Raw genomic sequence first — 12,609 nt, 5'->3', positions numbered from 1 at the left:
TGGAGTTATGTAACACAAAAATGTACATTTGTAAGTTGCACTTTCACAACAAAGATTTCACTACAGTACTTGTGTGAGGTGAATTGAAAAATACTATTTCTTTTGTCATTTGTACGGTGCAAATATTTATAATAAAAAATAATATACACTTTGATTTCAGATACAACACAGAATACAACATAGATGAAAATGTAGAAAAACATCCAAAATATTTAATAAATTTCAGTTGGTATTCTGTTGATTAACAGTGCAATTAAAACTGTGATTAATCATGATTAATTGTTTTAAATGTGATTAATTTTTTATTTAATCACATGAGTTAACTCCTATCAACAGCCCTACTTTATAGTTTTTTTGGTGGAAGTTGTAGAACTTATAAGAGGAAGAATAAAATTTACAATACGGTAGGTGGGTTTGAATTGAATTTTTAGAGGAGGAATTGATTAGATAACCGGTGTAATGTTAGTTCTTCTTTGAGACAGAAAGCAACCTAACAGAAGCTGGCTCCAAGACAGGAACAGGGCTGTTGTGAGGCAAGTTACATCACTTTTTAATGATGAGGTCTCAGCTGTGCACAATTGCAATTTGGCAGAAATGCCCAGCCAGAAAATCCAATCAATGTCTAAGGACCTAGCCGAATTAGAATTTAAGTTTAAGGAAGAAGGTATAAAATATTGCCCTGTAATTTTCTTTTTTGCATTGGAAAAGCATAGAGAGAGCACTCTGTAGTTTACAAAAGTAAATGAACATCCAATTAAATATTTGTCACTTTAATAGTACAGGACACAAATCAAACATGCTTTTTAACATACTGTGTGGTCCAAATCCTGAAGTGTTTGTTACTCAGGGCCAGATGATTCTCCTCTGCAGATATTGCCACATAGGGATAGGAAACTGCACATGGAAATCTCTCTGAAATCTTCAGATATCCTAAGATCTACCAAGGATATGTTTACTAGGATCCCAGTGGTTCCACTACAGCTCTGTCCCCACTGTGGCTCTGCTCCCTGGCAGCACTGCCATGGGATTCTGGAAAGTTACTGCAGAGAGAATTCAGTTTCTCTAAAGAAATGTATATTTCATTGAATCAAGAATCTAAATACACAAAGTCACATGCTAGTCTGATTCCAAACATAAGCAAGTTGCTGTTAATATATGGTGGAATGTTGTTCTTATTTTAACTAGCTGCATTATAACGTATGAACTTCCCTATAACTTGGCAGGTATTGATAATGAATGGAGGAAAACTCAGTGCATGCCACGCGAGGTGTGTGTAGATGTGGGGAAAGAGTTTGGAGCAACAACAAACACCTTCTTTAAACCCCCATGTGTATCCATCTACAGATGTGGAGGTTGCTGCAATAGTGAGGGGCTGCAATGTATGAATATCAGCACAAGTTACATCAGCAAAACGGTAGGTTCTTATTCCAGTTATATTGTGAGTTGTCTTTACATATCAGATAAATGGATAGTTATGCAGTTTAACATATTGCTACATGGAAAAACATATCCCAGAATCTAATTTTATTTCAATTTATTATTCATTTGAATGCACAGTTTCCAAAACTATGTTACCTTTATATACTGTGCAGCTAAGAATAATTAATGGCGTAAGGAGTGGGGAGAAACTATGTTAAAAGAAATTTAGGTTGCAAAGTCAAGCACTTGAAAGTTATGAAATGCCAGATTTGCAATTGCCCATGCAACCTTAATCCTACCTCCAGGTGTGTTCCACTATGCACTGTATGAGATAGGAGTGCTATAGAAAAAATAGTATGTGATCATCTCAATACAGACTGTATCATACTGTACATGCAAGGGGGCAGAAATGAGACTGCATGGACACTTAACTTTCAGGTGCTTGACTTGCCAACTTAAATGACATTTGTTTAACATAGTTGGATTTTTACTGTAATTTCTAGGGTTTTTTAAAGGAAAAAAAGCTAAAATGAAATACTGTTATGTGCAACTATAACAATTACACATTCTATCATTGAGCAGCATAGTTAAGCAGCCTCCCAAATAGCCATTCACTATTGTCATCTTCTCAGATCAGCTGTCTGTGTTTTTCCTTTGATAGTCTCTCTCTCTCTCTCTCTCTCTCGGTGGGTGCTCTAAATGAGGATGATCTAATTTTAGTGTTAATATAATCTCCTTTATCACCTAGTTCCATTTTAGATGAAATACTGCACAATTGGAGCCCCAACACAGCAGAAGCAGCTGTGTAGTGGCAGCTGATGCGAGTAGGATTCCTTAGCATGAAACTGCTTAGTGTACAGCCCAGCTAAGGAAAGGATTAGGGAAAGGGAGAGAAGAATCAATGAGGAAAAGATAAATGTTCATAATCTTATCTCAGTCCCGAAAGCCTTTTTGCAAACATACTGGTTTGAAATTGTACATTCTACCAAGGATTTCCAATGCAGAATGTGAGCTACTCTAGCTTGCTAGACTGCCACACTGGGATGGTACAAGTCAAACAGTTTAAAAAAAGAAAACAACTGTTATTTCAAAGCCAGAGATCTTCCAGCTGGTTGAGAGATACAAATGATATATCTTCACACTGCTATAACTTCAGAAATGTGTGCTTCGATTTGTTAGTAGCTACTATCTCAAATATGTGTTTTTGCCAAGTCCTGCTTACCTGAATAAGAGATCGCCTAATGCATATGTAGTTATAGTATATAGCTCAGATTTCCAAATTCAGGGCCAGATTCTCAGCTGCAGTACATAGGCACCAGTCCATTGATGTCAGTGGAGCAACATCAGTTTATGACATAATTTATGTTTCTGATACTGGTAGTGACCTCATTTTTCAAGATCTTAACAAAGTAGCCTTTTAAGAGGTGAAAAATGTCTTTGGGGGGGACTTGAAATGAACAGTTAAGGAAATATCAGAACTAAAGACAGAAGGCTCTTGGGGGGTGGACTCACCAGAACTAAATAAAGCCTTGCTTAAACAAAAAAAAATAGCACTGGTGGTGGTGGGGTTGGGTTTTGGGGGGTTTTTTGGTTACCTATTCCACAAAGCCAAGGAACTTCATCATTTAGGTTCCTATCCTCCTCCGATTGAATGAAGTCATTAGCAAAATTCCTTAGACATGGTACATGTGACTTCCAGGACCAGCGAGTTTCAGAAGTCTTCTTTTGAAAGGAAGAGACCTTAATACGGCCTTATTTTTTTCATTTTTGCTCACCTGAAAATGGTCATATTGAAGCCATGCAACAGTGGTTCAACATTGCTTTATTACAATGAAATGAGCAAAGAGAACATCTGACAAAAGGCTATCGGATCTAAATTCAAAGGACGACACTGTAAAATTTCAGATGCCACTCACATTTTTTTCACTCCTCCTTCTCTTATATTTCCCAAATGAAATAAGAAAAATTGTTCTATTTGCTATACATTGTTTGATTTCCATAAAAGCCATCACACCAGTTGCCATAGTAGATCCCCATTGGTATTCCTGAGGATAAACTACCATTGCCACTCAGGAAAGCATGAAAAAACAGATGAGTCTTACATGTGAAATGAATTCCAGTGTTTAGGGCCAATAACTGGATACTGAAGATGAAAAGACAGCTAAAGATACACATACCCTTTCCTGATATCACTTTTCCCACAAAATTAATTGATGTAGTTGCCACAGGGAGATTAGGATGGGGAGATGGTCCACAAGACAATTTCTTTATTCAGATGTGGTCCACAACATTCAAATGTGTGAGAACCCCTGGATTAGGTAACTTAATACAGTAGACCTTTTCCTTCTCTAATTTCTGTCATTCAGTAACATCTTAAGTTTGGTGATGGTGGCTTGTCCAGAGAAGAAACTGACTTTTTATTAATTTACTCATTTTATAAAGTATTTATTTCCATAGCATCTGGGTGATGCAACAGCAATTAAATTGCTGTACTCCCTAGACTGAGACAGCAGAATCTGGTGGAAAAGCAACCAGTCCCCCAGTCTAAGCTGCCTACATCTCAGCCACAGTGTCTACAAAGGCACTTCTTCAAGGAAGATTGGGACTACTGACATCTTTCCCCATTTTGTGCCTTTGCTGGCAAGACCCGCAGTTCTTGGTTTCTCTCTGATCATTGAAGTGGAAGTGACCATAAAGTTCTAAATCGTTTAATTTCATGACTACAGTAATAATCTCACAAAAATAGTTTGAAATATGTTTTTGAGGAACTATTATCACAGGAAACATGCTACCAGCTTGAAGTTGCTTGCAATATTTGAGACTTACATTATGTTCAGATGCACAGTTTGGAGATGTATGCATCAGAGGAATGCTTGAGTCATTTATGAACTATGGGCCTGTTTTTCCCATGTATTTTTTTCTGTTTAGTCTGACAAAAATAATAATTTAGTAAGTAATGTTAATATTAGCTATTGTATCAATACAAAGTCAATAAGTTTTCTTTTGACATTTTGATAATGATAGTTTACAGTGTAAGATGATTTAAATTACAAAAGGTGGCATAATGAAAGCTAATATATTAACAGAAGTTAAATGCATCATTTGACTTGATTTTTTTCACTGTTATCAGTTTATATGTTACCCACAAAATTCAGTGTAATTTTTCAAAAGAGAGAGATATGACCTCAAGGCAATTTAGGTAATCATAAAGGAATGAACTATTTTTCACCAAATTATCAAATTACCATTTATTTTCCTCATTTCTAATATAGAAAGGGTGTTTTTTTTTCTTTTTTTTGAACCAAACAAACTTTTGTCCTCTTGCTGGAAAGCTTTCTAGCCAAATTCTGCTCTCAGTTAGACTGGAATACTTGGCCTGTACTTTAAGCCTATAGTGTCAATTTAGGAAGTATACAGATCACAACTCACGGAAACGGAGACTCAATTACTTGGCAGGAAAGCTGCCAGAATAAACCACAATCCATCAGAAAAACATAGTCCCGTTAATACAAATCGGGATACGGGGGGCAAACTACATAAATGCAGTGCTTCATGCAAGAGGGAAATGATAAATTTACACAAAGCATCGCCTTAAGGTAAGGGCCTCAACTGTGATTGTATCAGAAATCACTGGTCACAATGTTAATTTGTACGTACCAGAAAGAATGGCATTATCTCAAGGTAGTTTGGATATAAATAGTTGACCAGACAGTGACTCAGAAATACAAGACTTAAGTAAAGATTGATGTGTGGAAAATATATTGTTGCCTCTATTTGGATTTTGATAGCTTTTCTGGAGAGGCAGTTGGGGATTCTTTTTATTATTGTACTTTACCCTGCCCTACCTTGGCTGCACCTTCTCAAGAGGTGTAGGTACAGAATCTACTCCCTTGTTTTTAAGGATTTCAAAAACTATACAAATAGAGATAAAACCTGTGTTCCTTGAAAAGCATTTCTGTTACAATCACATCAGTGGTTATATAGGTTCATAGTCTTACCCTTGTTCTCATCTAAAAGTTCTTTATTGTAATTTCAGACCTGCAAGAGTTAGGTATTATTAAAAATAGTGTGTCATTTGGTGACTCTGGACATGTGTGTTTTCATAGAATCATAGAATATCAGGGTTGGAAGGGACCCCAGAAGGTCATCTAGTCCAACCCCCTGCTCAAAGCAGGACCAATTCCCAGTTAAATCATCCCAGCCAGGGCTTTGTCAAGCCTGACCTTAAAAACCTCTAAGGAAGGAGATTCTACCACCTCCCTAGGTAACGCATTCCAGTGTTTCACCACCCTCTTAGTGAAAAAGTTTTTCTTAATATCCAATCTAAACCTCCCCCACTGCAACTTGAGACCATTACTCCTCGTTTTGTCATCTGCTACCATTGAGAACAGTCTAGAGCCATCCTCTTTGGAACCCCCTTTCAGGTAGTTGAAAGCAGCTATCAAATCCCCCCTCATTCTTCTCTTCTGCAGGCTAAACAATCCCAGCTCTCTCAGCCTCTCCTCATAACTCATGTGTTCCAGTCCCCTAATCATTTTTGTTGCCCTTCGCTGGACTCTCTCCAATTTATCCACATCCTTCTTGAAGTGTGGGGCCCAAAACTGGACACAGTACTCCAGATGAGGCCTCACCAATGTCGAATAGAGGGGAACGATCACGTCCCTCGATCTGCTCGCTATGCCCCTACTTATACATCCCAAAATGCCATTGGCCTTCTTGGCAACAAGAGCACACTGCTGACTCATATCCAGCTTCTCGTCCACTGTCACCCCTAGGTCCTTTTCCGCAGAACTGCTGCCTAGCCATTCGGTCCCTAGTCTGTAGCTGTGCATTGGGTTCTTCCGTCCTAAGTGCACGACCCTGCACTTATCCTTATTGAACCTCATCAGATTTCTTTTGGCCCAATCCTCCAATTTGTCTAGGTCTTTCTGTATCCTATCCCTCCCCTCCAGCGTATCTACCACTCCTCCCAGTTTAGTATCATCCGCAAATTTGCTGAGAGTGCAATCCACACCATCCTCCAGATCATTTATGAAAATATTGAACAAAACCGGCCCCAGGACCGACCCTTGGGGTACTCCACTTGATACCAGCTGCCAACTAGATATGGAGCCATTGATCACTACCCGTTGAGCCCGACAATCTAGCCAGCTTTCTACCCACCTTGTAGTGCATTCATCCAGCCCATACTACTTTAACTTGCTGACAAGAATACTGTGGGAGACCGTGTCAAAAGCTTTGCTAAAGTCAAGAAACAATGCATCCACTGCTTTCCCTTCATCCACAGAACCAGTAATCTCATCATAGAAGGCGATTAGATTAGTCAGGCATGACCTTCCCTTGGTGAATCCATGCTGTCTGTTCCTGATCACTTTCCTCTCATGCAAGTGCTTCAGGATTGATTCTTTGAGGACCTGCTCCATGATTTTTCCAGGGACTGAAGTGAGGCTGACTGGCCTGTAGTTCCCAGGATCCTCCTTCTTCCCTTTTTTAAAGATTGGCACTACATTAGCCTTTTTCCAGTCATCCGGGACTTCCCCGGTTCGCCACGAGTTTTCAAAGATAATGGCCAATGGCTCTGCAATCACAGCCGCCAATTCCTTCAGCACTCCCGGATGCAACTCGTCCGGCCCCATGGACTTGTGCACGTCCAGCTTTTCTAAATAGTCCCTAACCACCTCTATCTCCACAGAGGGCTGGCCATCTCTTCCCCATTTTGTGATGCCCAGCGCAGCAGTCTGGGAGCTGACCTTGTTAGTGAAAACAGAGGCAAAAAAAGCATTGTGTGGCTTGATGTTGTGCTTTTCATAGATCTCCAAATGCTTTACAAACGAGACCAGTGTCGTCATCCCAGGTTTACAGATGGGGAAACTGAGGCACAGAGCAGTGACATGACTTGTCCAAAGTCACCAGGGCTATGTCTACACTGTAGCTGGGAACGATCCTCCCAGCTTGGGTAGATAGACTCACGCTAGCAGGGCTTGAACTATTGTTAGCAGGGCTCAAGCTATCATGCTAAAAATAGCAGTGTGGACATCTCCTGATTCCCAAGATTAGAGAGCTCAAGCTGCAACATCACACTGCTATTTTTAGCATGCCAGCCTGTGTATGGGATGGGAGGCCCACATCTGCTGCAGTGTAGACATACCGTAGCAGGTCAATAGCAGAGCTGGGAATAGAAATTAGGTCTCCTGAATCCCAGTTCAGCGCTCTATCCACTAGGCCATACTATCTTAAATGATTGATTAAATGATGTTTTAAAAAGAGAAAAGTGTTTACATTTATTTATATCAGATACCTACTGGATCATGGACAGGATTTGAGAATTCTGGAGGGTAAAACTTTTGAGTATATAGTAAAGTTTACTTTCATGTGTAAATTTATAATTTGGTTAAGTTTCTTCAGAGTCTTTTTGTACAGGATCATTCAGCCACACCTTGGTTTTGAACTTGTTTGAGCTTTTAAATTAAATTGAACCATCCTTTTTAGGAAATGATGGGCAATATTCTTATGTTTGTATCTTTTAAAATTATAGGCCAAATTATGGCTTCTCCAGTGTAAATGTTCAGGAAAGGAGAAAGTGCAAGAATCCTCTTTCCAGCTGTAAAATGCACAGAGGAATCTGCCATCATCTGACTGCTTGCACTCCAGGAGTGCAAGGGTTAGTGAAGGCAGGCCAGTGCTGCCAGTTTTGGCTGTGAGGATTGCTTTTGGGTTATGGCACAGAATACACGTTACTGATTATGCTTGAGGTAAATATACTTGCTATTTAAATTAGAGCTATCTCCAAATTCTTTGAAAGAAATCTCTGATCTGTTTATCTGGCTGTTATGCTTTGGAAATAAAGTGTAGTTTGACATATTCAACTATTCTATTTACCTTCTTTACATATGTAAATAAGATAACAGAAGTTAAAGATGGAAGAGACTATCAGATCTATCCATTGCCATTGCAGGGTATAGCAGATGTATCAAATATTAAACTTATTCTTCACTTGATCTCAATCAAAAAGACCAATGTCTAGAGAACACCTACCATTCACAGGAGGTGATTTCAATCAGTTGACTATGCACCGCTATGATAATATATTATTTAACTGTAGGCTATAAAATAAGCATATGAGAATAAAATATAATGAAAGACAAACATTGAAAATTAAGCCAGATATTTTTTATCCAGATGTACATAAAGTACCAGCCTATCAAAAATACCAGAATAAATAATATGTGGTACCATCTATTAACTTTAAAGTGCTTTTATACGTATGCTTTGATCCCAGATATTAAATATTACAAAAATGGAGACGTATGGAAAATGGATAATATTATGAAATATTTCAGGTTTCAGAGTAACAGCCGTGTTAGTCTGTATTCACAAAAAAAAAAGGAGTACTTGTGGCACCTTAGAGACTAACCAAGACCCAGTTGGCATACACCTACAGTAAATGTGAGGCGTGGCGAGGGGAGCTAAAAGGAGGAGAACTTAATGCAGTTCAGGGCTGACCAGGAAGGAGAACAGAGGCAGCTACTCTTGATGGGAGAGGAGCCTGATTGCAGCCCAGAGCGTGAGCTAGCTTGCCAGCCGGGTATACCCCTGCCAGAAGGGACAGCCAGGCCCAGGGGGAGCAGCTGAACATGTAGTGTTTTGAGACAAGCCCTGAATAGAAGAAGGGGTCCCACCAAAAGCTTGTTGGATTGATCCTGTTTTGAGTTGTGGTTTTTTCGGTTCCTGATTTGCTTTGGATTTTAACGTCCTGTAAAGGGTAGGACTGAAGTGTTCTTTGGCCACTACCTCAGACCTCCCACAGATAGCAATGTACTGACAGAAACCTGTACCCAGGGGTGGCAACCCTGGCACAGCCAGATATAGATCTTTTTCCTTTATCTGGTAGTGTCCTGGATTAAATGAATCAATGATCTGCTCTGGTGTGACAGTTCCTACGTTTCACTCTTTTGTTTGTTAATATATTTTCAAGTATTTGGCTAGATTTTTGTTGATTTTGTACTCTTCCACCAGTTCATTTTGCAATAATGGTTGTAAAAACAAGGGACAGTGAGGGTTTACTATAAACTACATTTGTACAAATCTTAATGGTAAATTCCTGTAAATATAACTATAAATATTCAGCATTTGTCTGGCACTTTTGAAAGCTTTCCATAATGATAATGAAATAATTTATCAATGGCTAATTCTGCTGATTTCCTAGAAATCTTAATATTGTCAGCCAGATAATATTTTGTACCCAGCTTTGTTTCCCATTTAAAAAATTAAGAGGCCTGGTGCTGAAACATTAGGATTTTATTTTTAAAAGGTGAAAAATTAAGTTATGACACACTATACCTGCTAAGTAAAATTAAGTTATGACCAGAGGTTAAAGTAAGCCAGTACGCCCTGGTACGGCGTACCAGCAAGACCCGTACTGCGCCGTACTGCGCCTGGCTTTCCTGGACGGCAATTTAAAGCCCTGGGATAGCAGCAGCAGGGCTCCAGTGGGGATTTAAAGGGCCGGAGCAGTAGCGGCTGCCAGAGCCCCGAGCCTTTTAAATCCCTGCCTGAGCCCTGCTGCCCGAGCCCTGGGGTAGTGGCGGTGGGGCTCCGGCGGGCATTGAAAGGGCCCCGGAGCTCCAGCCGCTGCTACCGCCCAGGCCCTTTAAATCCCCGCTGGAGCCCTGCTGCCGAAGCCCTGGGGTAGTGGCGGCGGGGCTCCGGAGGAGATTTATAGGGCCGGGGCGGTAGCGGTGGCTGGAGCCCCGGGGCCCTTTAAATTCCCGACGAAGCCCGGCTGCCGCTTCCCTAGGGCTCGGGCAGCAGGGCTCCAGCGGGGATTTAAAGGGCTCAGAGCTCCAGCAGACGCTACCACAGAGGAGCCCCAGGCCCTTTAAAGCTCTGCCAGAGCCCAGAGCTCCAGGGTAGAGGTGGCAGCCAGGAGCCCCCAGGGCTCCTCAGTGATTTAAAGGGCCTGGGGCTCCACTGCGGTAGCAGCAGCTGGAGCCCTGGGCCTTTTAAATCGCCCCCAAGCTCCGGGGCTCCCAGCCGCCACTACCACAGCTGGAGCCCCAAGCCCTTTAAATCAAGATTTAAAGGGCCCAGGGATTTAAGGCCCTGCCTCTTCCAGTTCAGGCCTCACCTCTTCCAGTTGAGGCCATGCCCCCTATTCAGGACTCCGGCATACTGGTAAGTCCTTTAACTTACTTTCACCCCTGGTTATGACACACTATAAATGCTATCTTACACTCATAATTGCTTTGTAGTGGTGTGCAGTAGGTATCTGGACCGAAAAAGCCAATTTTGATAAGGGATTACCAGCCAATCTGTTTGATTTCACCCAAAAATAATTAACATATTATAAATTACAAAGACGAATGTGTATGGTTACTCATGAAAAGCTAGTTTATAGAAATCTTCTTATAAATATTTAGACAATAAAGTTCAACAAAGTGCACATTATAATAATGTGTCTGCTAACAAAGCCTTCTTTTCAAAGTAAAACTTCATGCACTTAGCATACCAAGAAAGTCAGCTATCTGATAATGAATGCTTCAAAGTACTATATCTAGCTGCTATTATTAACCATTTTATCTAAATGCTTTGAGAACTAAATTATAAAAATAACACTTACTGTCTGAAGCATGCATGATAGGAAAACGCAGCCAGAAGAACAAACATGATTTTGGAGGTGAAACACATTTATTAGTATTTATTAGTAGTTTTACAAAACAGCAAGTTACATTTTATTCTGATTAAACCAAATTTGTTTATTGTGCATGATCTCTAGCTCGGAGCAGAAAAAATGCTTGTCTCTATCAGCATCTGGGCTGGAAAATGAGCAAACTTCTACCTTAAATATACACTGAAAAGAGAAAATAAATTTGAAAATAATGGTCAATCATGGAGACCTTCATTAGGAACTTTAAAGAAAAAATACATACTTCTAGTTAACAGATGGAACTAAACTCTGAACTCACTTATACTATGCAATTCCCCCAAGTGCAAAGGAATTGAGGCAAAATTTGGACTGTTTTCAATGTTATAAGCAGGGTTTGGATTTTACTCGGATTAGAGACCTTGCTATTTTTCCATTCTCCAGGACTCTCCTAAGGCATCAGCAATGAGGAAATTATTTCATTTAGGATAAAATTGTACATGAATTTCATTAAGATACAGTATATGTGGGGCTGGTAGCAATACCTATTATTATAACTTTGCCAAGATTCATACAAGGAGCTTGTGGGTGGGGACTGGGACTGAAGGCTGATTACGAGGAGGGAAACTGGGACTGACTGGGCAAGTAGACTGGGCCTGAGAGCTGGGGAGGAACACAATAGAGACTGAGAGTCTGTAGGAGTGGGGAGACTGGGACTGGCTGGTCAGGGAGGGGAGGCAGATCTGATGAGGAATCCAAGTGAGGGGGACCAACCCTGGGACTGGCTGGGCAAAGAGATTGGTTGCAGGGGATGAGACAGAAGAGTCTTCCCACTAGGTTATATTCCCATCCAGAGCCTGGAATGGAATCCTAAGGGAACCTGTTGCCTGCAGAGCCCTATTATATTAAATTTGGTCTTGATGTGGGGGTGGAGGGTGGATTTGACCTTATGTGAATAAAATAAAAGTAACCCTGAGCTAAACAAGACAGTTCAGACAGTCTATCAGCTGCCTGACCTCTGGGGAGTCCCAGGGGTAATTTCATGTCCCTGAGATAGCCAGCAGTGGTTCCAGAAAAGAAGCCAGCCAATGAACTAGCCATAAATATGTGCTGCATTTCTGCTTGGAAAATCCAAACTAGAGATTGATAGCTGGCTATTACAGCTTCCAAACATGCCCCATAGTGGCCACAGATGTTGGGTTCATTGCTGGATCAGATGGAAAGTAAGGACTAACAGGAAATGAATTAAAGATGCAAACAAAAGAGAGGAGACATTACTAAGAGTCAAACCTTATTTAATTGAATTGATTCATAGAGAGAACAATGTGAGACCAAATCCTGCTTCCACTTCAGCTCCATTGATTTCATTGGTGCTGCTCCTGCATAGCTGAGAGCAGAATTTGGACCCTGATCTATTTTAAATTTTCAAAGATTAATACACAAAATAATTCTTGGATTAAACACACAATTTCCAGTACAGGTTGAACCTCTCTAATCCGGCACTCCCTGGTCCAGCAACATCCATGGTCCAGCATAGGCTCCAACTC

At 40.5% G+C, this 12,609-nt stretch overlaps 1 protein-coding gene across 2 annotated transcripts in view; it reads left to right on the top strand.

Annotated features, from left to right (window-relative positions):
* VEGFC (vascular endothelial growth factor C) overlaps nt 1-12,609 on the top strand; it is a 145,023-nt gene that overhangs the window by 110,405 nt on the left and 22,009 nt on the right. For both annotated transcript variants that reach the window (XM_084626201.1, XM_084626200.1), the window contains exon 3: nt 1,224-1,414. In XM_084626201.1, the coding sequence (XP_084482327.1) occupies nt 1,224-1,414 (191 nt within the window). The remainder of the gene's footprint in view (nt 1-1,223; nt 1,415-12,609) is intronic.

This window comes from Lepidochelys olivacea (genome assembly GCF_965140295.1).
Source record: "Lepidochelys olivacea isolate rLepOli2 genome assembly, chromosome: 4".
NCBI lineage: Eukaryota > Metazoa > Chordata > Testudines > Cheloniidae > Lepidochelys > Lepidochelys olivacea.
Note: the sequence above shows the minus strand (reverse complement) of the source record. Positions and strands in the feature narration are given on the sequence as shown.